Source organism: Thermobia domestica, chromosome 4, assembly GCF_964235325.1.
Source record: "Thermobia domestica chromosome 4, izTheDome1.hap1.1, whole genome shotgun sequence".
Classification (NCBI taxonomy): Eukaryota; Metazoa; Arthropoda; class Insecta; order Zygentoma; family Lepismatidae; genus Thermobia; species Thermobia domestica.
In genome coordinates this window covers 235,912,558-235,938,544 of record NC_137457.1, presented here as the reverse complement: position 1 = coordinate 235,938,544, position 25,987 = coordinate 235,912,558, and the positions used below count along the sequence as shown (strand labels likewise).

The 25,987-nt window shown below is 35.3% G+C and overlaps 1 protein-coding gene across 2 annotated transcripts in view; it reads left to right on the top strand.

Annotated features, from left to right (window-relative positions):
- Hydr1 (abhydrolase domain containing Hydr1) overlaps positions 1–25,987 on the top strand; it is a 107,139-nt gene that overhangs the window by 20,232 nt on the left and 60,920 nt on the right. For both annotated transcript variants that reach the window (XM_081755597.1, XM_081755598.1), the window contains exon 2: positions 6,969–7,135. In XM_081755597.1, the coding sequence (XP_081611723.1) occupies positions 6,969–7,135 (167 nt within the window). The remainder of the gene's footprint in view (positions 1–6,968; positions 7,136–25,987) is intronic.

Here is a 25,987-nt window from a genome sequence, read left to right as displayed (position 1 = left end):
AACCGTTTTTTCCAGGAAAATACAAAACACGTATTCCTTCATTTTACGTCTGCCATATCTGTGCACAATTTCGTACACTTTGGTCCAGTTGTTTTTGTCTTTCGGGCGTCAACTTTCAAAATTTTGGGTGAGTGCTTTTGCCCCCGTAAAACAGTTTTTCCGCAGAAAATAAAAAACATGTATTCGTTTATTTTATGTGTAGTATCTGCCTGTCAAATTTTATCAAAATCGGAGTGTTACACTTGGGAAGTGTTACTTGTAAGAATATACCGTAATGCCATTGATACCAGGTGGAATTAAAGAACACTTTTAAATGGGATTACAATTTCGTTTCCGGTCTGTTTATAACATTACTGTATTAGAACGATACATTCATTGCCATTTGCTATTTTTGTTATGTGATATACGTAGCAGACAGTTTTCCTTACATGTCTCTAGAAAATATTTTTTGATTTCGTGTGAGTTAGAATTAAGTTTGACCGGTTCATAAATGACAAGTAAGAAACGTTTAAGAGAAATACAGAACTGTTGCATTATTATTATTATTATTATTATTATTATTATTATTATTATTATTATTATTATTATTATTATTATTTTATTATTATTATTATTATTATTGATATTTTTGAAACATTAGAATTACGTGCTTACGAGGATTCGTGTCGGGTCCCCTCCGAAAAGAAAAGCTGGATATGTGCCTGCACTGAATGATAGACGTATGAGTCAAGGTATAGACGAGCGTGCTAGGCGATCGAGTCCGGAGCATCAGAAACAGACTAAGAGCACAACTTGCAGTTCTTCTTGCCGATTGATGCTGCTTTTTACCTGCTATGATATGTCGGATAATAATGTGAAATAAACGAAGGTCAAGACCATGGCGTATTGGTGTTTCATGCACCTAAACCTGTAAAATATTTGTGCCGAAAACATCTTTCACTCACTAGCTAAATTTGAGGGTATGATCGCTCATCTTGCCTTATAAAGTATAGTCTTATAAAGAATATATATAGCATAATAAAAACCTTAAGACCAAATTCAATGATTTTCTATAGTTTTATTTTTTAATAACGGGAAACTTGTTTATTTCATCACGATAAATCATGTTTGATACTAAGATGTCTGTTTCTGACTATATATATTTTTCATACTTTATTGGAGACAATTTTTTTTTTTTCAAGAAAAGAGGATGATAAAGGAAGCTATACAACACCATAAACTGAAAGCAATCGGTATTACTAATAGTACACTAATTCTAAATAAATACGTCATCAGAGGAAACAAAAAGTTATTTCCTAATTGTATTGTTTCAGTTTTATTAACATAAAATTTATACACTTTCTACAATGTTTTGTAAAGAAAAAAAAATTTGAACAGGACCGGATGGGATTCGATCTTGTGTCAAAACAGTATAAGAATTACTAGTCCGTCACTCTACCCACTTGTCCACACAGATTTTCTTTTGTTGGCTGTCTTTTTCTTAAGAAATAAATGCTCATGGCTATAGAGCATGTCATTTCCAAACTTAAAACAACAGTTTTTCTCTTTGTTTATATTTTCCGTATAACATCTTGCTTACAGAAGCTAATTTATATTTGGCAGACAATTTACACCCTAGATTTAAGCCAATAAATGCAATATTTTGCTCCAATTTCCAGTTCCTTGATTCAGCTGTTCTCCTACTAATCTTGTTATTCCCTCTGCAATCGTGCTGTGCTACTCCAAAAATTCCCTCGAAAACATTATTGCCAGTATACACAAAACCGAACATAATTTTGTTTTTTGCTTATATTTTTATTATGTTATTATATTTTTTGGAAATATCTCCTTAGATGGATTGCTTTCTATTATCTCCACGTACTAATAACTGAATTTTACCAATAAACATATGGAAAATGGAATAATTGCGAAAAATTGTGAGTTACAGTATACGCGCAATATTTTTTGCGCATGGGAGTACAAACTTTATCATTTCTTTGGCTATTTTTTAAATTTTGTAGACATTTTTGTAACAGTGTAAAGATAACCGCATCACGTCTGTCGTGGAAGTAGATTTTAAATAATAAGGTAAGTTCATAAAAATAATTCAATGAATTAATAGTATTAGGTGTAAAAGTTTTGATGCCCAACATACATACCATAATCTCAAAAAGCACATGGTTTAAAACAAAGGAATGTAAGTTTTGTCACGTCTGTGGACATTACATCCGTGGACATCTGTGGACACTGTCTTTACACTGTCCATGGACGTGACACTGTGTCCACAGATGTGACAACGTGCCCTTCTGGTTGAAATGTAAAGAAAGACAAAGTATCTTGCAGCCAAAAACTAACAGCAATTATAACCCATGAAGGTTTCTTTCACCAATAATGAAGTAAAAACCGTAACAAAAGTTACTCTATTTTTTAAAAATTCATGTTAGTGCTTATAATTCTAGAAAAAGTGATTCAAGCAGCACCGACACTGCGTGACGAATCTTGAATTGTAAAGTCATGTTTACTGCTACATACTACTGATACATGTATATAAACATGTCTGAAAAAATTCAGATTTTTGCCACCATCATGCCACACACCGCGTGTGTAAAATTTTCAGCTTTGGATTGAAAAGCTTAATCTGACCAAATTTTCATAATAGGTTTTACCGTACGGAAGGAGGTGACAGAAATCATAACTTTCAGTGAATTGCTCTGTTTTCAGGCTAAATGTTGACTTTTGAAAATGAAATAAAATCTTTGAGTTTTACATTCCACTGTTATGTCGGCTAGACTAAAGGAGACTGTGATGATGAGAAATGAATGAAATGGTGGAATGAAGAAAGTGAGAGGAAACAGGAGAATCCCGAGGAAACCAACGCACATGGTGTTTGTCCTTCATAAAGTTCACTTGGCGCGAGCTGGGATCGAACCAGGGACGCCATGAACCAAAGGTGAATGCTCTACCACTGAGCCACCGCAGCCCATGGTGGCGTTTACATGCTAAATGTTAAATATTTTTTTTTCTTATTTATTTTTATTTCCAGTCTTGAAATGGAGAACACAGAAGTAAGATGTAGAAAAAAATGCAAAATAAAAAAAAGTCCGAGAAAGAAATACTGAGAAGAAGAGAGATGAAAAAGCTAAGTATGAGGCGTGCCAGGGAAAAATTAAAATCTGACCCTGAGAAGTATGAAGAAGTTAAGAGGAAAGATAGGGAAAGAAAGAAAGCATCCAGGAAAAAAAGTTAGTGAAATGAGCGAATAGACGAATAAGGAAAGGTTAGCGTGAACAGACTAGAAAATACAGGAAAAAAAAAAAAGAAAAAAACAAATGGAACAGTCACTATTAGTTGTTGGAACACCATCTGGAAGTCCTGAACAGAATGAAACTGAACACATTCCATCTTGCTCACGAGTTGAAAGTGGCCGGCAAAAAAGGAGGAAAAATAGAAAATTGCTGAAAAAAAGAATTAGAAGAAAGTGAAAAAAGAAAACAAGTCATTGAAGAGACAAGTAAGCAAGTACAAACAAAGATACTATAGGATAGTATCAAAAAAATCTGACACACCAATGAAAGAAGTTAAAAAATGCTCAATGGCCAAAAGGTCCCACCTACAGTTCGTCGACATTTTGCATTTGGCTCAGCGTTAAAAAGACAGGTTGCTGTGAACTTCAAGAAAGAACCACTTTTGGTTAAGAAAAGGAATTTAGTGAAAATGATACAGAAAATATTATTAAAAAGTATAGATATTGCCAAATTATTTCTTATTTGACTTCTAAAAATATGTTGAAATCAAAAATTGGCCTTCGAAAAGCGAGAAAGCTCCAGAAACAAAAGCTTCGAAATGCCATAATAACATTCCTTGAGCAAGATGACAACAGCCGGCTCTGCCCTGGGAAAAAAGACACAATAACAAAGTCAAAGCAGAAACAGCAAAAGAGATTATTATCTGACACAATGAAAAATTTACACCTAAAGTTCATAACCTCATTCCCGGAACACAAAGATCTCAGTTACCAACAGTTCTGTCGTGAACGCCCATTTTGGATAGTTTTCCCGGATTGTCAAAAGCGAAGTACTTGCAACTGTAATTTGTGTGATAACTTTGGGATGGTTGTGAAAAAAATAAAGTTACTAGGAATGATTACAGAAAGGTCTCCTAATGAACTATTGCAAAGTATAACATGTGAAAAAATCACCAAATGCCTGGAGAAAACATGTTTGGAATGCTGCCCAAACGATAGTCCAATTCTTATTAATGAGTTTGAAGATGAAAAAATTAAGTACGAGCAATGAGTTAAAAAAAAATCTTGGCACCAAAGATGGAACTCGAATTATACAAAAGACATGCGAAGAGATAATCACCTGTACTAAGCGTGAACTGGTTTTGAAGTTTACCATGCTTCTTAAACAGTATAGGCAACATGTAGCCAACATTAAACATCAGTTTTATGTTACAAGCAGTATTAAGAAATCCTTGGCTGATGATGAAGTTTTTGTACACATCGACTTCTCGGAAAATTATCAATGCAAATATGGCGAAGAGGTTCAATCCGTACACTTTGGAGGTTGTAGGAAGCAGGTCACACTTCATACTGTTGTCATATACTACAAAACTGCAAGAGAAGAATCCGTTAAACACAAGCCAATCCGTACTTTGTCTGAAAACACACATGATCCTGTAGCAATATATGCACACCTGAAACCTGTATTTGCAGTAATCAAGAAAGAAGTGCCTGATCTCACGAAAGTCCACTGGACCCAATACACAATATAGGAATAAGAAAATGTTTTACTTAGCTGTTACTTTTGCAGCAAAGGAACTGGAGGTTGACAGCCTTCCTTGGCACTATTCGGAGAAAGGACATGGGAAAGGGGCACCCGATGGTATAGGTGGATGTGTCAAAAGGTTATCAGACAGTATTGTGAGTCATGGCAAAGACATCCCAAATATCGATGCTCTTGTATCAGCATTGAAAGAAAGCGGCACAATTGATATTCACAGAAAATTCAGAGGAGATAGAGGGTTTGGATAAACTTCTCCCAAGTGGCCTACAGACTTTTCAAGGAACTATGAAAGTACACGAGATCACATGGAGTAAGAACAACAGGACCAATATTCAGGCAAGACGACTATCCTGCACTTTGTCTGAAAACACACGACATTGATCCTGTAGCAATATATGCACACCTGAAACCTGATCCTGTAGCAATAAGTGCAATGCTGGGCAAACTTGTTTTCACTATGGGATTGGACAAGTGAAAATTAATGATCCAAAGTGTATCCTTTTTTTTTTTTCTCTCTCTCTCTCTCTTTATGGAAGATAATTAGTACTAGGTATTTTGTCCCTCTCTGTTCTTAGTAGCCTGCATGCATATAGATTATTAGCTGATTTTAGATGTTTGTTATTTCCTTTTGCCATTTTTCTCATAATTATTAGCTACTTAATAACTTCAAGTGATTGATTAGTTTCCTTAATGAACATTAGATATTGCAAATTTGAAGCACTTAAAGGTGCAGGAAGTCTATTCCGATGAGGAAGATGATCAAGAACCATCACAGACCATTACACCTAACAGCTATGCAGTCGTAGAGTTTAAGTCTGATAGGAACCTTGTACAGCATCATGTTGGTATGATGGAAAGAGTAGACTCTTGAGGAGAGCTAATTGTCAATTTTATGAGGAAATCGACTGGAACTGACAAATTTATTTTTTCTGAAAATGCAAATGTAAAAACTGTTGACAAAAGTGCTGTGATTAAAGTTTTGGCGCAACCTCAAATAAATAAACGTCATCAGTATATATTTACAGAGGACCTTACCAAGTTCAAAAATATGTATTGAAATTTTTTTGTTACTACATTTTTGGTTCAGTGCCAATAGGCCATGGGTACTTTTCAGGGCGTGATTTGTGATTCTTTAGTAGCTTTTTCATTTTTTTTTCTCTCGTAGGCCTTTGAAGAATTACATTAGACCATATTTATATGTTACGGGTTTATGAAAAAAAGTTTTCTACATGTAGGCTAGACTAAGAAGTACATTTTATACAGTCTAAATACTTTTTTATTGTTTGTCATGTCTGTGGCTTATTTCGTCACAGTTGTAGAACAAAGTATCACATCCATGGATCAGATCGTCACGTCTGTGGACATGACCTTTTTTACAGTTTCAAAAACTAATAAAATTTCCAAGTTTCATCTGAACCACTATACCAGTCTTATTACTTAAGCTAAGACCTACCTTCAAATCAAGTTTCAACAAATTTGAATAAATTTTAATTTTAAAAATTTCTGGAATGAAATTCCTGATTTTTCTGAGAATGGCCCTTGTACGTAAAATAAACCGTAAGAAGTTGATTCCATTTGTTATTAATTTATTATTCCTTATAGGCCTCATCCCGTTCCCTAATTGCAGCAGTATGTATCTTAGGTAAACAGTGTCGCCTTAGATTTCGAAGTGGTTTTGAGATCCCTTTTGGCTATATTGTCAGCGTACGTATCTACGGCGTAAGGAACCTAGGTTTGATTCCCGGCTGGAGCATAACTAGTTCGAATTCCACGTTAAGCTGAAGTTCACGTCCTATATAACCTTGGTACTGAAAAAGACGCTGAACTCCAATCCAACAAACAAACCTGTCGAAGTGATTTTGTAAAATCATTGAATATTACATCATCCATTGTATGTGTCAGATAACAGTGAATAGAAATTACGTTCATAGACTGTTTCTAGGCTTGGTTTTGAATAAGAATTTGCCAAATCTCGGAAACTTTTTGAACTCAACAGTACAGTACGCTAGTGGTGAACCTAACTCACAAATTGACCACAACAAGCATCTGATTAACATATGAAATTTGGTTCTTTTTTAAACTTTTTATTTATTTAGTAGTATGCAATATGGATTGAGTTTGTATCATTGAACTCTTTGTTTATATTTTGAATGCTTAATGACGTCGTCTTATTATTATTATTGTTACTACTATTATTTTCAGAAACCTCTTCTTGTATGTAAGGATGGCAAGTTCAGAAACTTTCTAGAACTAAATATGCCAATTCTTAAAGATGCATATTGGCCAACAGTATGGTGTTTTGAATCACGAGCACAGACACTCCTAGCCACATTTCTTCGTTCATATCTTCCAGAGATTAAATATGATAGGTAGGTGTAAGTAGTTTTTCTGAGCATGTCTATATGAAAATTTATTTTAATGCTCGTGGTTTAATAGTAGCACACTGATGTAGATTAAACAAGCTAGTGGTATTAACTTGACAACAGTGATTTGACTACTTTTCTGACACTCATCGATCGTAAGAATGCTTGTTGTGGACTATAGTGTACGACAGCGCTGTCCAACGTTTTCACCTTATCGGGCGCAACTGGTTCCTGTTTTTCGATGTGCGGGCGCCTTTCGAAAAAATACAAAACTACTATAGAAATAAGCCTACTGCTACTAGACAACAACTACTACTTATTATTTATTTGTTATTAATATTATCATCATCACTATTATTATTATTATTCTTTTGAAAATTGATACATACCTAGTGAGAAGACTGACACTGCACGTTTGCTGCCAGTTGAGGGAAATCTGGTGTGTAGCTGAAACAGGCTGCTCTTATTGCGTCATCCAGGTGAGAGGGTGTCAGGGAGGTTCGGTACTTATTTCTGATCATGTTCATGGCAGAAAATGCGACTTCGCAAAGATAAGTTGCGCCAAAGCAGGAATAATTTTTTTAGCAACACTGCTCAGAAGGGGGTATTTTACTCTGTTAGAATCCATATATTAGTACAAGTACAATAGGAAGATTTCAAAACTATATCTTCTTGAATAGTTAGGATTTCAAGTTTTAAATCTTCAAGATTATAATTTCCAAACACTTCACATATCCTACTACCAAGATCAATAACATCAACAGAGACAAATGGATTGTTGATGAACAGAACCACTGGTTCAAGTGCAAAAAAATGGTTCAAGTGGGCAAATCTGTTCCGAAACTCAAGAATGAAAATTTCCAAATGCTTTGAAAATTCTGAAAGATCACAACCAACACAATTTACCGTTTCCACCATAGATTTGAAGTTTGGAAATGAGAAAGGGAATTCCTGTTTAAGTGAGCAATCCACAGCTTCATTTTCTTTTGAAAAGCATTAACTGTACTTATCATGGCTGAAATGTTATGGCCTTTGCATTGCAATTCTAGATTTAACTCATTTAATTTGAAAGTGATATCTGCCAAGAAAGCTAAATCTAGCAATCATGATGTTTCATCGAGATCATGATAATACTGACCCTTAGATGACTTAAGAAAGTCCCTGATTTCATCCAAAAGACAACAGAATCGTTCCAGTGTCTTGCCCCTGCTCAGCCACCTGACGTCTACATGAAGAACGACGTCACCATGCTCAGCATCTGATAAATTCAAAATACTTTTGAATAATCGATGACGAGTGGAAGATGACCTAATGTAATTTACTACACGAGTTACTATTTTCATGACATGGTCGAATTTTAAAACTTTTGCACATAAAGCTTCCTGATGAATGATACAGTGGTAAGATAGAAATGTTGGAAATGATTCATCCTTAGCACAAAGAACAAGAAACCCGTTACTCCTACCAGTCATAGAAGGTGCCCCATTCGTTGTTATTGCGATAAGTTTAGAAAGAGGCAAATTGCTATCCTTAGCAAACTTTTGAAAGGTGTTAAATATATCTTCCCCCCTAGTATGCCCATGAAGTGGCAGCAATTTGAGAAATTCCTCTTTTACCGTGAAATCATCAAAAATCGCTGTAGTAAATACGCACAACTCAGCAGTGTCGGACATATCAGTACTTTCATCTAACTGGAGCGAAAAAAAAATCACACGATTGCAAATTCTGGTGCAAATGATTTTGCAGATTATTCGAAATCTGCTCCACCCTTCTAGCAACAGTTTGGTGAGACAACTGGAGTGCACTGATGGAAGACACAATTGTATGTTTATCTCTGTGTCTATCGAACAGAGATTCAGCGGCACTAATCATTGCTTCTTTCACTACTTCACCATTACTAAAAGGCTTTTTCGTTTTAGCTAACACATAACACACTTTGAAAGAGGCAATTGTTACGTTAGTAGCTTGTTGAACAGGCCTTTGAAACACATTTTGTTGCAGCGTTAATTTAGATTTTAGGTTTCTCACTTTGTGTTTCCTGAGTTCAGAATTTATAGGAAATTCAGTATCGAAGTATTTGCGATTCGTCCCGAAATGCCTCTCTACATTACTTTTCTTAGGAATAGACACACTTCCATTGCACAGTAAGCACACGGGTTTTCATCGGTATTCAACAAAACAATATTGTTCCTCCCATTCACAGTTAAAACTATACGTTCTTTGTCTCTTGGCCATGGCAAAAAGAGCACTGAAAAAAAAGGAGTCACTAGTACAGTTGCAAATTTTCGCAACAAACACGAGTTCACACCAAAAATATTCCCCAAGAGAGAGCGAGTCTATCCTCACAATGGAAAATTTTCAAGGCGCGATATGACAAAAGACGATCGGGTAAAGACAGACATCGCCGCCAGCAGCAGGCGTGCGAGCTACCGCGCTTGCCATAGCGTAGCAGTAGCCTTATCCAAGTGTAAAGTAACAAATGTTCAAATTAATGTTGTGAAACTATTTCTGCGATTTTGTTGGATGCTTTTTCCCAGAGTTCAGAACAGCCAGAAGTGCAAGTTACTATTTTCGAAATGAAATAACAGAAATAAAAGAAAATCTAGTGTTGAAAACAAAAAAATTGCGTATTTTGAGTTCGATTTCAGAGGGCGCCAGGAAAAGGCTTGGCGGGCGCCATGGCGCCCGCGGGCACAGCGTTGGACAGGGCTGGTGTACGAGGTGTGACACACGCACACACACACAAAATATTTTTTTAAAAAAAAAAGAGAGATAGAGACTAGTCCAATTAATCATTGCACTTACAGAATCAATTCTCCATGACATTATCACCTTCAAAGTAGTCCCCTTCAACATTCATATACTTCTGTATTTGGTGCTGCCATTGCTGGTCACAGTTCTGGAACGAGGTTTTGGAAGGCCCTTCAGAAGATTCTTCGTTTTTGCCTGGACCTCTTCAACTGAGGTAAAATGGGTTCCCTGTAAGCAAGATTTAACTTTAGGGGAAAAAAATCGCATGGAGCCAAATCAGGTGAATAAGGAGGATGCCCCATCACAGTAATGTTTTTGCTGGTCAGAAACTGCTTGACAGATAGGGCCGTGTGAGCGGGTGCATTGTCCTGGTGCAACAGCCATCTATCACTCCACAACTGTGGCCTTATTTTCCTAATTTTTCCACGAAGTCTCTTTAGTACTTCAATGTAGTAGTGTTGATTAACAGTCTGACCACTGGGAACTCACTCAATTATTGCAATTCCATTAATGTCAAAGAAGACAACATTGCCTTGAATTTTGATTTTGGCATCAAAACCTCCTGAAAACCGCTTGTGCCATTCAAACACACGTGCACGAGACAAAGTTTAATCTCCATAAGCCTCGGCTAACATTTTAAATGTTTCTGTGGCTGATTTCGTAAGTTTTACAAGAAACTTCATGTTGATTCGCTGTTCGGTTTCTACATTAGACATTTTTTCCGGCAGAATGCAGTTGCACATGTTTACTTAATGACCCATTACTCCCAACTGGCGTGATCGGTTAAGTCGAAACTGGCCACATGAATAGAGGGTGTGTGTAGGATGATGTCAGCAAAACAGTTGTTGCCAACTCCACTCTTTTTTCAAGCTACACACTTATTCTCGTTTTTTTCTTATGTCACACCTCGTATTATTAAAATAACTACAACGATGAAATATTAAATACTAAGAATTTACAATAAGCTCCAGAATACATGAAATGTGGTTATGCTACAGCTGAACGATACAGTATCCTCCGATCCTTCTAATACAGCTGCCAGAACTTCGTGTAATATTTTATTTTTGTTCTATTTCTGCTTGTATTTAGTGCATAAAATATTAATTGAGATAATTGTGTAAAATTGCAGTGTATTGTTTTAATGTTAAGCAAAAGGAATGCTATAATTTAAATTCACCATATTTTCTGGAAATACCCCATCTTGAGCAGTACATCTGTTAGTTTATTATGATGTAATGTGCGTTGTGATATAGTATTCAATAATAAGGAATTTCGTGAAAGTGTGACATTCTTTATTAGAAGATATTTTATTCATATTTTATTCTTAGGCAGTTTCAGAAAGCGGACAGCAAAATAGAATATATTCTTAACTTCATTGAACATCCATTTTAATTTCTGCTATCATCTCATCAGTCTCCTCAGAAAGTGGTCTGAGTCAGCTCATACGTCTCCTTTGACCCTGCCCACCTGTCAGTATTTCTAGCTCGGTCTGTCCCTGGAATTTCTTCTTTCTTCTGCTTGGCTGCGATGAGAGTCGAACTTATTCGAGTGATCACAAACTACGCCGGCTCACGTGCTCGGTTGTTTCCCGCATGCTTTACTGCCTGGAATTATTAAACAGACAAGATGCGTTACCATAGATTAAGGAATTATCAGATAACCTTCCTATTGCATAAATCTCTTCGCGATTTTTGCCGTGTCGTCAAACAATTTGTCTACTGACCTTAAGAAGATGCTGACCTATTAAATTCAATGAGCCAGTGGCACCATCTTTAGGTCATCAGACAAACTATTAAAGACGACTAAAGCCGCGAAGAGATTTTAAATGGGGAGATTATATCTGATAGTTCCTTAATCTGTGGTATTACTAATACTTCCCGTGTAATTATTATTGAAAGGTGCTTCAATTTTAGAATGTGATTGCTACTTACTTATTACGTTCCTGTGTCCTCAGCAAAGTTTTGTATATGTGATTAGACCTAATTAAAATTAATAGTGTTTATGTAATTTTGTTTCGTTTCTGTCTCTCCTGTGCTGCATTTCTGTGTGCCGCCATATATATGTATTTTGTTAACTAAGTAATCAATCTTGCTGAATATTTTGTTCAACATTATTTCTTTTATTTTGTTCTAATATAAAGTATTTCTTAGCCTTTTTCCTTTGTGGAAGACTTAAAATATTTGTATTAAGTTTGGATCTCTATAACGTGTATTAGGAGGAAGCAATCTTGTGATGATCGTTTCTGGATTACATATCTTGGCTTAGCTTGGAGCTTCATCATCACAAAAACATGGTTCAAAACCTGCTACTGGGAAATATTACTGTAAAAGCACAACCTATTTTAGACTATAGTACAGATTGTAACTGCCAAAAATGATTAAAAAATTACCATGTAAAATTTCAATATCTGTATTTTTGACATATTTTAAAATATATGGAGATAGGCTGTAAAATTAGTGAACACCTTGAAGCAGTCAATGCATAGATTATAACAAATCTTTCGTGTTTTTATTTGTGTGAATCTTTCTCATATAGAGTTTCTGTGTATTTGCTTGTTCATTGCAACTTTGTTATTTTTTCCGCACTGTGTTCATTGTTATTAACATGAAGTGGCTGGTGAAAAATTACTTCTGTTCAGAGTAATTGGAAAATTACTTCTGTTCATAGTAATTGGAAAATTACAATTACTCAGATTACTTATAGAGCATAATTAGCGTTAATTTGTTTAAAATAAATTTCCTCACCTCCATGTTCCTAATAGTAACCAAACAGGTAATAGTTTCTAAATAGTTTGAAAAACTTTTCTTCATTAGCATACCAAGTTGTCTCTGCAGTCATGTGGTGGAAAAATCTCACATTTATTACTGCGTTATACGTTACATTCGAGTGGTCGTCTTAATTTTGAATTTAAGAAAATGCAGGCGATATTTGCGCAATTAGCTGTGGTAAAAAGTGCAAGGAGTCATGCAGAAAATTATGTATGTAACCATTGCATTGACAATTTTTTGTGGTATTTATGTATTGTTGCCATTGGCTTGTAAATTTGAAAATATTCTCCATATTGCGCTTTAATTTAGAAACGGCGCTAGATCCAGAATATCATCCAGAAGGAACATTTGCCGATTTAGAACCTATGCCCTGCGCTCTTTGAATGTGGACATGACAGGTTTATGTTTAAGCCTAGCGTTGGTCAGTTGATGTTGATAGCGGATGTCCTTGACTTAGACACTATGGCTCACGTAATATTATTTGAATCTTCTTTATTTTTATTATTTATATATGAAAGAACTATTAGTGGAGATACCAATTGTTAATCCCCTATTATTGTACAGAACCAGATGTATAGGGCGCGTGATAGTGTTATGCGTGACAATCCCTTCGTATATATAAATAAAGTGCATGTGAAACTCTATTATGGGCAACTCCCATGAATTAGACATGTTTACCGTACAAGAACTATTTACCGTAAGAAACAGTAGCTGAATCTCATCGTAGTTTACTTCAAGAGTAAAACGGAATGGTTTCGGGTCATAGACGCTTGTTAGCAGTTACAGAATAGCCCTTTCTTACTAGCTTCTAATTGAAGCAGACATTGCTGCAACAAGTAGAGACTGGTTTGTCGAACATCACTCTCTTTGTTACTTTGTTTTAACAAAAACAATGCTACTATGATTTACTTTATATCCTAATGGTCTGCAGGACTTCGTTAGCTATAGAATTACCCCGCGTAGCCGTGATTGTCAAAACCACTTATTCCCTCTACGTCTTCTGCTATTCCAGAGAGTTATAAACGTAGTTAGATCGAGAAGGAAATGAAGCAAATAGTAATCCACGTGACGGTATTGTCTATCGAAAGTAATATAATGAAGGATAGTGCTGTTTTGCCAGAAAACTATATACTTCCGAAATAAGATACATTTCTCATCGCTTGAAAATGTTGCAAAATCAAACTGTAATATGAAATGTCACGATGCAAATTCAACGAAACTTTTTGATAGGATTTATTTTAACTTTATTAACGATGGTGGCCAAATGAGATTTTTAAATCTACTTTGCTTTTCTTGAAATAGAAGTACGAGTTATCAAGTCTGAAAACAGTTATGAAGCTCTAATACTTAACCTAGTATTTTTCTTTCATTACAAAACTAAAAAGTTTATAAAGTTTATATGGAATATTTCAAAATGCTAGCCATGTTATTATTCTAGTATAGAAGCTTGTATTCCTTCCTGGTAAGTAACCTCTATGCCAGGATTTTTTTTTTTTTTTTTTTACATCCTTCATTTAGGAATGAAAATGGCATAACTGGACTTCTTTTCTTTTTTTTCGGACATACAGTAGTTCTTCATTTCCATCTTCTGAAGGTCTTTCAAACGGTAAATTATTCGACTCCTTTGTCATTTAAAATTCTTGAATGTCCTATGCCCACCTTTTTTGCTAACGCCACTGGTCAAATTTTATTTGCAAATGAAAGCACCTTAAATTAGTGGAATACGAGATTGTTATTTCGTTCTAATTTTAATCTTATCAGAAAATATAGGGGCTTTTCAGACTTAATGTATAATTTAGTTTTTAAAATCGACCTCTTCCCGCCATTGGGTGTAGATCTCTCCACATGATGACGTGGTAGTTACAATTTCATTCTTCTTAAGGTCTTTCAAACTCAACCCTTTTACCTTTTAAAATTCTTGAGTGTCCTGTGTCCACCTCTGGTCATATTTACTTGCAAATGAAATCCTCTCAAATCAATGGAATACGGCATTGTCATTTCTTTTGTATTTTAATCCTATCAGAAAATATTGGGGCTTTTCAGACTTAATGTGTAATTCAGTTTCTGAAATGTGCGGCCATATTAATTGTTTTACATGAATTATTATGTGTATCAAAATGTGTATAGTCGTAAGTTCGCACCAAGTGGAGTTTCTCGTGGAAAAGCATCGAATGCGTGAGTTTTCTCAAGGTTCTCCCGTTTCCTCCATGTTCCACGATTACACCGCATAATCCTGGGACGTAAAACTAAAATAGTTCTTTTCATTTTTGGGTGTCAGTCTTTGGCTCCTCCCCTTGAAAATTCCTCCTGGTGTTTCTGTTAAAAGCTTATATAATGCTGATGGTGATAGGATATATTTTATTTCAGAATGCTAGGCGGAAAGCGTCTGAGCAGCCATTTTTCATATATGTAAGAAACAATCTGAGGAAGTACTGGATTGAGTTTTAAAAATCTTTGACAGTTAGAGTGGTTATTTAATACAGATGATGTTTGGATATAATTTTTCTGGAATATACTTAGAGCAACTGATACGCCTTTTTCGTTATTTGTATGATCAATTTGCTGTATAGGTTTTATGGTAATATTCTTGGTTATATCACACTAGAAAAAAAAAAAAAAAAAAAATCGGATATGTTTCGGCAAATAATTTCATCATAATTGATAAAATCTCTTATTCAGTTACCAATATTAAAAATTTATTCTTGAAGCCATTACTGCACAAGTGCAATAACAAAGGCACTTTAGGGATCTATGACCAGTGGGATACGAAAAGGGATAGTTTCTAGGTTTTAGTCCCTGTCGGCAAGACATGTAAAAATAAACATTTAATATATTAATTCACTTGTGTAATACAAAAATGTCTATATATGTATATATAAAAATATCTGAAGTGATACAAACGTTGGAGCTTCAACCCTCTTGATTAAATTGTGCTTACGTTACTGTTCGTGACTTGTGTATTATATCGTTCAAAATTTCGTATTATGCTGAAGTCACCACCGTATGAACCACGAATCTAATCAGTTTTTTCAGAAAAAAATTTCAGAAACTGTTCAGTGGACTTTGTTCATATTTCATAAATAAATATTTCAGTAATACTATATGCGTCGGAACCTGGGGGCACCCCAAAAGAAAAATAATTTTTGCAGTATTTTAAGGCTAATATAAAATTAGTGAACATACTGAAATAAAACGCGAAGGATAAAAATCAATAATAAAAGTAATGCAAACAATTCATTTTATGTATATGCTATACCTAAAATTATTTAATGTATTGAGAAATTAAATTCACCACTCACCAGTCCTAAATGAAGCTGCTTCCAGCTCACTTTGGTTGCTGCAAGCTCGTTTGTAAGTTCTTCAAAGTTGATGTGTCCATCAGTCAAGATGTCTGCTTCGATGTGGAGAATAGATAACTCCGTTTTATTACATATGGTTGAACGGAGATAAGTCTTCAGTCTTTTTAGAGCCGATAACGAACTTTCAGCTAAACAGTTTGTTACAGCAGTACACAAAAATATTCTTAATGCAATCTCCACATTTGGAAACACAGACTGCAACTTTTCTTTCCGTATAAATGCTAACATTTCTGCTCGTGAGTCACAGATTCCTCTGGTTTTCAGAAGTCTCATGCAGCCTGAAGATTGGCTGCGCGTTCAGAAATGACACAAGAATAACTTTGCAGAAACTTACTAAAAACCATGAAGTTGTCAACATTATTTTATAGCTTTCCTTTCTTATAATTAATTCAACGTGCAATTTATCAAGAATAGGAAGAAACACCAACTTTAATTTTTTCTCTTCCTGTTAGAACAACCTCATTGTCTTTTACTTCATCGGCTTAAATGTTTCGTTTTCTAAAACTTTTATAACTACACTCGTAATCCATATCAGTTCTCTCCATGGATTTTTGCTCATAAGAGTTGAACATGTCACGAAGAGAAGTTATAAAGTTCACAAGTGATTCAAATAATTCATGTACTATTGTTAAATCTATGTTGGTGTAATTTCAAGGTGACACTCTGGAATATCTGCAGTATATCATTCCAAAAAGTGATCATGAAAGCTGTTTCCAGCTTGTTTAGTTGATTCAAAAGGGTTAAGGCCTCATTTCGAACTAAAGGTTTCTGAAAAGGATCATCGCTTACATGAGTAAGGATCTGAATTACACTATCCCAGTTTTCATATATACATTACAAGCCTCCTCTCGTGCCGACCAACATGTCTGTGATAAAGATTTTAGTGTTTTCGTTCCTGGATACTTGAAAGAAGCAAGTAAGTTCCAGTGTTTTGTTGAACTGGAAAAAAACGTAAATATTGTGAAGCATAGTGGGAAAACAACATGCTTTCCTACAACTGCTTGCTGCACTACTTCCGATCAAATTCAAAGAATGAGCTGCGCAGGGCACATAATACGCTTTAGAATTTATTCCTTTAATTCGAGCTTGTAAACCTGTATATGCCCCCGACATATTGCTGTCATTGTCGTACGACTAACCTTGCAATTAGTAAGGTCAATAGAATGTCTGGCCAAAATATCTGTTACAGCTTCGGCTGGATTTTCAGATTTGTGACCTGGATTTGACAGAAATGAAAGAAACCTTTCAACAGCTTTTTCACCCTCTTCATTCACATACTTTAACACAAAAGCTAACTGATCAGTATGCGAAATATCTGGAGTTAAATCAACTATTACGGAGATATATTTGCTTTGTTTTATGTCATTAATAATTTCTTTTCTCACTCTATCAGCAAGCAGTTCAATAACTTGATCACAAATTGTAGAAGATAAGTAGCTTGTATAACCTTTCCCCGGATTTCCATTCTGTTCAATGTGATCCGCAGGAAATGGATCAAATTAGACAATAAGCTCTAAAGACATCATGTATTGCCCGTTGTGCAGAGAATTGAATTTTTCTTCGTGACCACGTAAGGGAAGCCCGCGATTTGTCAACTTCTTTACGACAGAAAAAAAACCTTCTTAAGACACTAACCTAGTGCGTATGTTCTGTCTGAATATGTGATTGAAAATGGTTCTTCAAGGTCCCAATGAATTTCTGTCTTGTTAAGAGTGCCAACTCGCAGTTTTTGTGTTCTTCAGAATTTTCGTGTGATGCTAGAATATTTGAAATGTTTTTCCAGTCTGAAATGCCGTGAGTTGCGATCTTTGTTTTGCTTTGAACAACCTACATGATGCACAATAAATGGCGCCAGTCTTACACGAATATACCAAATAATTCCTCAAAATCGATTCGCCATGTACAAGTTTACGAAAAAAAAAAAAAAAAAAAAAAAGCACTCTTATTTGAAAATCTTGTCCTACGTGCTATGAATCTTTGCGATCTAGGAAAAATTGTTTTCAGTATTCTGATTAAGTCTACGTCTTAGAAGGATGTCAATTGTAGACTCATTCAGACACCACTCGGCAGGATCGTCACTAACAAAATTTGCACTCTCACTGTCACAATCACTAACTTCTACGAACTGAGGAGACACTACTTTAAGTGCACTTTCTTCTTCCACTAAACCCACAATATTGTCAACATTTTTCGTTTCACAGAGTTCACCCGATGTAACCACTTCCACTTCAGTTACTGAACTGCTTTCGGAAATCACTTGTTCCTTTCGCCTAAAAAATGTATCCATTGTACCAAGCTTTTTCTGTAAGGTTGCTTCTCTTTCACGCTTTTCGTTTGCAAGTTTACGGTAAACCGCCTCACTTAATTTTGTTCGCTTCATGCTGCTGGATTAAAAATAAAATATAATAATAATAATAATAATAATAACAAATCGCGAATGTACTAGCAACCAACTGAATGCACCAGAAAATACAGTAAGACAAAAACTAGTTGCATCGAATTCTGCGCAATTATTTATTGCAAAGCTCAAATACTCGTCTGCGTATAACAGAAGTAGCTCCGAGTAGAATAACAACACGGTTCAAAAACAACCACTTTTGCGGCCCATGCGAAAGATGCACTGACTCACTTAACAGCAGTCTCAAAAATGACCGACTGTATTTTCTTCCGCTCTATCTTTTTATTTTTATTTTTAGTTTTAGTTTTATTTTTTTATTTTATTTTTTTTAAAGACTGACATTATGCAGGCAATGCGACTATGCCAGTTTCAAACACTCAGCCTTCTTTATTGCCTCGCCATTGGTTTCGCAAGGGTGGTGAGAGATCTACGGTTTATTCATAAAAACAAACCAGCAAAGTTGGGTGGGCGGCTTGCATTATTGTCATTGTAAGCGATAAAAGTCACGGCACGGGTTAAAAAAGCAAAGTGGTTGACGCCTCAATCAAAATCTGAAGGAAGCAGAGCAGATGAAACATTTCTCGATAACACATAAATACGATACACTAAGGCTTCTTTCGTATGAAGCGAAAGTATTGCAAACCATTGATTTAAAACATTGGTTTCAAAGGTCTAAATTGTTACTGTGTACGTAAAACATTTTTTTTTTATATATATTCTGGAGAAGATTTGCCGCCCCTAGGCACGTGCCTAGTGGGCCTATTTGATAATCCGCCACTGGGGGGCACTGATCTCTTGAGCCAGCAATAAAGTCATTGAGGGGGCTGATTCCCCAATGTTTCAGTGCCATTTTCATCTTATTCCTACAAAATATTTTTGTAATCACTAAAAATGACTACTCAAATGCATTTTTATTTTGGATGCATAGTATTTACTTTTTAAATATTAATGTTCCCTAAAAGTTATTTTCTTTCTTTCGGAATGTTTATTACTAGGGAGACTTTTTTTTTTCTTTCTCCTATCTCCAGCTTCAACTGTTTACTGGTGATCATTTCTGTCGTTTTAAAATTTATTAGTATCTAAGATACAACGGCTTGCTTGTTTCTTGTTCCGAGGGATGTTCAATATTTCTTATTTCGGCGTTCTGGTTACCAATAGTATTGAAAAGAAGAATGTTATTGTTATAATTTATTACTGCTTTGATTTTCTGAAGGAGAACTATGAATTTTAATGAAATATTTTATTTTTAGTCATTTAAAGGTGAGCTTTGTTAACTGAGTAAATTTGAAAAATGAATCATTTGTAGAAAGAATGAAAAAGGTACTGAGTGACGTTATGTTAGGTACGAATCAAACAAATGATGGAAGAGCTAGCCATAGCGTAATCTTGCAGTAATTTATTTTACTGAGTTCAAATCATTGATAATATTAACAGAATTCAACAACGTATTAACTTGTGTAACAAAAAATTATCTATCACTTCAAGTTATACATTTAGTTATTATGGAAACCGAGATGCCTCAATTGTAGAGCGTTCACGTTTAACGTGTGGGGTCCCAGGTTCCCAGTTCCCGCAATGTAGGCTTTGAGATGGGCAAACACCATATACACATGTTTTCTTGGGGTTCTTGCATTTTCTTCCACTTTTATTATTCCACCTCATCATCACCGTTCCATTAGTCTTGGTGCATAATCTGCAGTGATAAATAAAAGAATTAATTATTCTTACTACACCAGCTTCTTTGTTCCAAATATTCATACAGAACTGTTTGTTGTAAATCAACAAATAACACAAAACTTTCTTAAAACAACTGAATCGCACAATTATAATGGCAGGTTAGTATTGTATTGCTTCAACATATACGGGACCCGAGCTGAGACCATCACATCTCTTAAAATATCATAAGTGTGTTTTATACCTCATCTTGGAAAGTACATCTTTCCTATTGAAATAACTGTCTCTTTTCGTCTCGTCTCTTGGACAACCTTGAGCCTTCAATGTTTGCTTCACGTCGACGCTTATTAGTCACAAGCTACAATACGGCATCAATAATTTTGCATAAAAGTGTCCACAAGAGGTTGTTTACTCTTGGAGTGAGTTCTTTACGGACGATTTTCTCAAACGTGCACTGCAAAGAAGAAATCAATTTTTGAACATGCTTTGGACGTTTCTAGAAACCACTCTTGATAATTGTTTATTAATATGCCAAAAAGTATCCTGTAGCGTACCCTATGTACGCGTGTCAAATGAGTACACATTTAGAAACGACTTGTGAACATTGTTACGGCAACCACACAATAAGTACACCGCAAGCCACTTATTCATTCCTTTACTTACTGCCAAAGTAATGGTCGATAGTTTAATGGCTTTCTTCTCAGAGTTTGGTTATTTCCCTCAGATCTGTTCAGATAATCACTCTTATCTCCTCTGGAAAGTTGTGGAGAGATATAATGAAGATGCTTGGAACTAGATGAAAATTCATTAGTTCATATAGACCAAAAGGAAACCGTAGTGAGAAAATGATTAAGGACGTCAAGACGATACTGGGAAAATATGCAAAACGGCATGAGGATTGGTCAAAAGACATAAAATTGATAGAATTTGCAATAAACTCAAGAGTTTGTGCTGCTACTGGTTTTAGTCCAGCCCATTTGTTTTTCGGAAGGCCATTTAGACACCCTATTTTGGAACCTCTCGAGGAAAGAAAAAAATGAGGGGGACCCAGACTACCTGAAGTATGTCAGAGAAATTAGAGATCGGATGGAAACTGCCTTCAACCGCGCGAACGAGGTTCAGAAGAGACAACATGCCGCCAGGAAGAGAATTTACGACAAAGGTGGAAAATCCAATCCATTTAAAGAGGGTCAGCGAGTATGGTTAAGAATAACAAGGTTATCTTCGCCTACAAACAAAGTTAGTGCTTCATTATTGCCGAAGTACGGAGGACCTTGGTTAATACAGAAGCAGATTGCTGCTAACACATTTTTAGTAAGGAATCAGGACAGTGGGAGAATAGTAAAGACGAACGCCGACATGCTCAAACCGATTTTTATAGCTCCCAAATTTTGTAAACTTGTAAAAGAATTACAACCAGAGTTTGCGAGGACACTTTTTCCAGATGAAAAGGTCGCAAGGGCAGGGGGAAAAATAAGACATCCTACGGATGAGGTTATTTAAAGTTCTTTCACCCATGTTTGTTTTATATATATATATATATATCTTTTGAAATTAGTTAGAGGTTAGGGATTTAGCCTGGCAGTCCACCAGTTGAACAGTTGCTTTTTTGGTGTAGACACTATAAGATTCTTTTTAGTAAAATAAAATGGCAGGATTATTTAAGAAGCCAAAAACTTCGAGAAATGTTTTCGTGGCAGCTCGCCCTAAAGCTGGTTCAAGTTTTGAATTAGAGCTTTTGTGCCACGTAGATGCACCAGAGAACAATAAACGAAGGTTGCTTTTAAGTGATAAGTCTGGTGAGGTGCAAGTCAAAAAATTTCGGAAAAACGAAGCGGAATATACCTTGAAGGAAATACGAGCTGTTCAGTTCCAAAAATCGGCTCGGAATACTACCAAAGCCTTTTACGGGAAAAGGCTAACAAGGCTGCAGTTGGTGAAACGTCAGGTGGTGGATCCTTGAGCGTAGCCCACGTCGAGGATGAGTTCGTACTTGATCTCAATACTGATGGAGAAGAATTGGACTGTGAGTCACTCCCAGATACTCCAGGTAAGAATCTGGTGTTTTCAATTCCCTCTGAAGGTGCAGAAGAAGTCAAGAAGAAATTGAATTTCTGAGTGAAATAGTGATGTTTCTGAGAAATTAAAGAGAACAGTGAAGAGTGATTTGTGCAAATTGTATTTGAGAATTATTTAAAGTGATTTTTGTTTTAATTATTTTCTTTCATTTAGAACAGTACGAGGCAATAAACAGTGAAGGGATATTATCCCTCAAGAGAATTAAAGTGGTTTTTAAAATAAGTGTAAATTCATTTTATTTTTACAGTGAAAATGTGATTTTTTGATCAGTGAGAGTTTCAAAGTGACTGTTTCGAGACTATAAACTCACATGCCCAGTATGGAGGCAAGAATTTTTTTCTTTTTCTTTTTTCGTTTTTTATTGGAATAGGTATATGCAAGGGGCACTTCGTTACCTTGCTTTGATATTTCAGTTATATATTTTAATATTAAATCTATCTATACATAATTAAGTTGTGTGTATTAATAAGTCAGGCCTGACACGTATTTATCTAATGCATTTATCTGGTTCTATTTATATAATAAGTATAGCGTAATATATAATCTTACTATGTTTAATATGTGTAAGTGTATGTAAATATCAATTAGTGCATTATCCCAATCATTTATATAAGCCAAATTTTCTTTTAAGATTAAGATTCAGTTAGTTAGATAGACTATTACTCTCGCTTCCATTTGATTATAGACCTGGTAGAGAGGCTAGTTTTTTGAAGATTTCTCTTTTTCTTTCATGCTTTTCCAGTAATTTTCCACTGCTGTCGAAGTTTCTAGAACCGTTAATACTTAAATTTTTTCTTCATTTTTTCTGTCCCCGGCAAAACATATAAAAAGGCGGATTTTTTAAATGGCTTTCGCTGTTTCAGCTAAGGAGGCCTGTAGAGTAGAGGGCTATGCTGGTGGCTGTTCAGTCCGAAGGGAATTAGCAAGAGAGCTTTTTCCTGGGAGTTTGTCCTTTAGATTAGTTACTGGTTGTCCAGTGGATATGTTAGTCCGTGGCTTCCAGTCCTGCTAGAGAAAGTGGTCTCTGGCCGTAACTTAGGTGAATTCCAGAGTTAGGAATAGGAATTAAAGAATGAAGTAGGATTTTTGAGCTCTACGTCAGAGTAATGACTTAACTGGGCTCTAGTTACTGGTTAGAAGGAGTGAAAAGTAATTTGCTCTTGGGGTGACCCTAGGGAGAGAGTGAACCCAGGGCACTTAGGTTTTGAAACTCTCCAGGTGCTGGAGGTTTTTCCCATTAAAATAGAATCCAAGTTGCAATTTTTTTTTTTTGTTTGTTTGTTTTTTTTGTTCCCCGTACAGTCAGGCAATAGTGAGGCTTGGCTGGTGTTTTTGTTTTCACACTGCGACTTTCGTGTTTGAAAGTATTAGAGTGTGTGTTCACCTTTTAACCTAGAGTCTTGAATGGAAGACGTAATATAGCTGGGCATGAGTGACGGCTGCTACTCCTAATTCCCTAAGTTCACCAATCCTTAAGTTTTTAGCTAGTTTCCTTTTCTGGATTTCTCAAAGTGTTGAGAGTCCAAATCAGGTGTAGGCCGGACTGTTACTAAGTGAAGTTAAGCAGTCCTTGAAAGTAAGGAATATGGACCTAGAGTAGAGAGAGTACTAGTTTCCATATTACCGCAGTTCCCATAGAATTATTAGAGAAGTCTTCTATTTTTATGTTTAGTGATATTTAAATTAGAGTTTGTGCTCCTTGAACTCTCATGATGAGTTTTTGGGAAGCCGAGCAAAATTTTAAAGATTAAATTTACAAGGGCGAAGTAACGTCCTTTGAATCTCAATTTCTAGTCAACACACCTTACCTTAATTAGAGAAATATTAAGCTTAATAAATCTAGTTATTCTCCGTAAATCTTTTGACTTGTTATTTTTAACTCAATCGTATTTTTGAACCTGTTACCTAGACAACAGCGAGCAGAGCAGACGAATTATTTCTTTTGGAATTTCTTTCTTTTTTTGTTGTAAGGTAAAAATGGCAGACTCGTAAGAGTGTTGTGATAAAGAACCTCGATTAGGTTTATCGTTTCCAATAGAAATAAAGCGATCAGATCCGTAGCGATCAGAAGGAGAGCATAAATAATAATAATAATAGTAATAATATATATATATATATATATATATATATATATATATATATATTTTTACCTTACAGGGAATCGTATTCATTCATGCTCGCGGTCACAATCCTTATTGGGGCTAACGTTTGCTCGCATTTTCTTCGCTATACTCGCTTGTGCTCGTGCTCGCTATCCCCAATAAGACTTAGGGAATCGTATTCATTCATGCTCGCGCTCACAATTCTTATTGGGGCTAACGTTTGCTCGGACTTTCTTTGCTCGTTATTGACTTATAGCACTAATGCTTACACACGTGCTCGAGCCTAATTATTAACCTCGAGGCCTATTGAGCCCAAAAGTCTGGAAATCTTCGCATCAGTGCACTATCACCTGCAAACTCATTTATATGATGCTTTCGTTATATAGCTAGAGGCCAAAATGTAATTGTTATAGTGTGTTTTCTCTCTCTGATTCAGATATTTGTGCAAAAATTAACACGCCTTTGTTTTCAAAGTATTCGACAAGAATAAGTGTCATAAATACGTCTTATTGGAATACTGGTCAAAATTAGCGCTTTCTGGATGAGCATATACTACTATCTCAACATTGTTCAACCCATTTTCACCTCAAAATTTGTTGCAAAAGTGTTTAAATGTTGTTTTGCTTTTATAGTGTGATTTCAAAAATAAATATTTCTTTAAGAACCCTTTAACGTTGTGTAGGTATTCTTCATTTCAAAAAAAAATCCCAAGAGTAATTTACTCTCGGTAAGTAAGGTATTTCCACACAGTTTCCTGAAAATAGTTCAATTTTTTCGTTCATATTTTGTAAATAAATTTTTAAAAAATATTTAACAATCCTAAAACGTAACGTAAACAATTTACCATTAAAAAAATCAAGAAGGGATAGTTTGCTCTTGGCAGTAAGTTTTCTTCGGAGAACGTTTTCCGAAAATGCTCATTATTTGTTCACGATTCGTAAATAGAAGTTTATTAATAACTGCTCCATGACACGATTCAAGTTCGAGAAATAGAAACGAGAAAAGTTAATGGGGTTGTCCGTACCTTTTACTTAACTTGTAGGGACCATGAAGAGTGTATATCCGTTGAAATACCGAATTCATTTATTTACTATCACTTTTTTTTTTTAAAAATTGACGACAGAAAGTCAGTGTATACACATTTTAGGAGTGCTCTGTTTCATTTTCCACTTGTTCACTACTCCAATAGTATAGGAATTATGAGTCACAAAAAAGAATGTAGTTTCTCGGCGGGTTGCATCTACTGCTTCTTGTAGCAGTGGGAGGTAAGAGAAAATAAGTTCACACAACGTAAGTTTACTTTGTCGCTTAATTGAATTTATTAGAACCGTTAAAACTATATAACTTTTGGTAAATAAGGAAATATATATTATCTTTATTGATGCAGCTTACGCAATATATAATTAAAGGCATGGAAAACAAGACAAAGTAAATAAAACATGTGTATCTCTACTACTTTCAAATTCTAACAGTGTTCTTGAATCTTGCACAGTGTACTTGTAACATTCGCTCCCATGAGCAATGTTTCTTAGGTATTTTTAATATATAACATTGAAAATTATTTTATATTAGAACTTTTATTTTTTCGCAGAGGCAAAGTTTCTTTTTTTTTAAAGTAAACATCCCTTCTCGAACCTCCGAGAACCGTTTGTCTTGCATCGACCACCCACTTTCTCTGAAGAAGTGCCAGAAACGTTCCCTCCTACTTTGGCTATGAGGGAAGCATA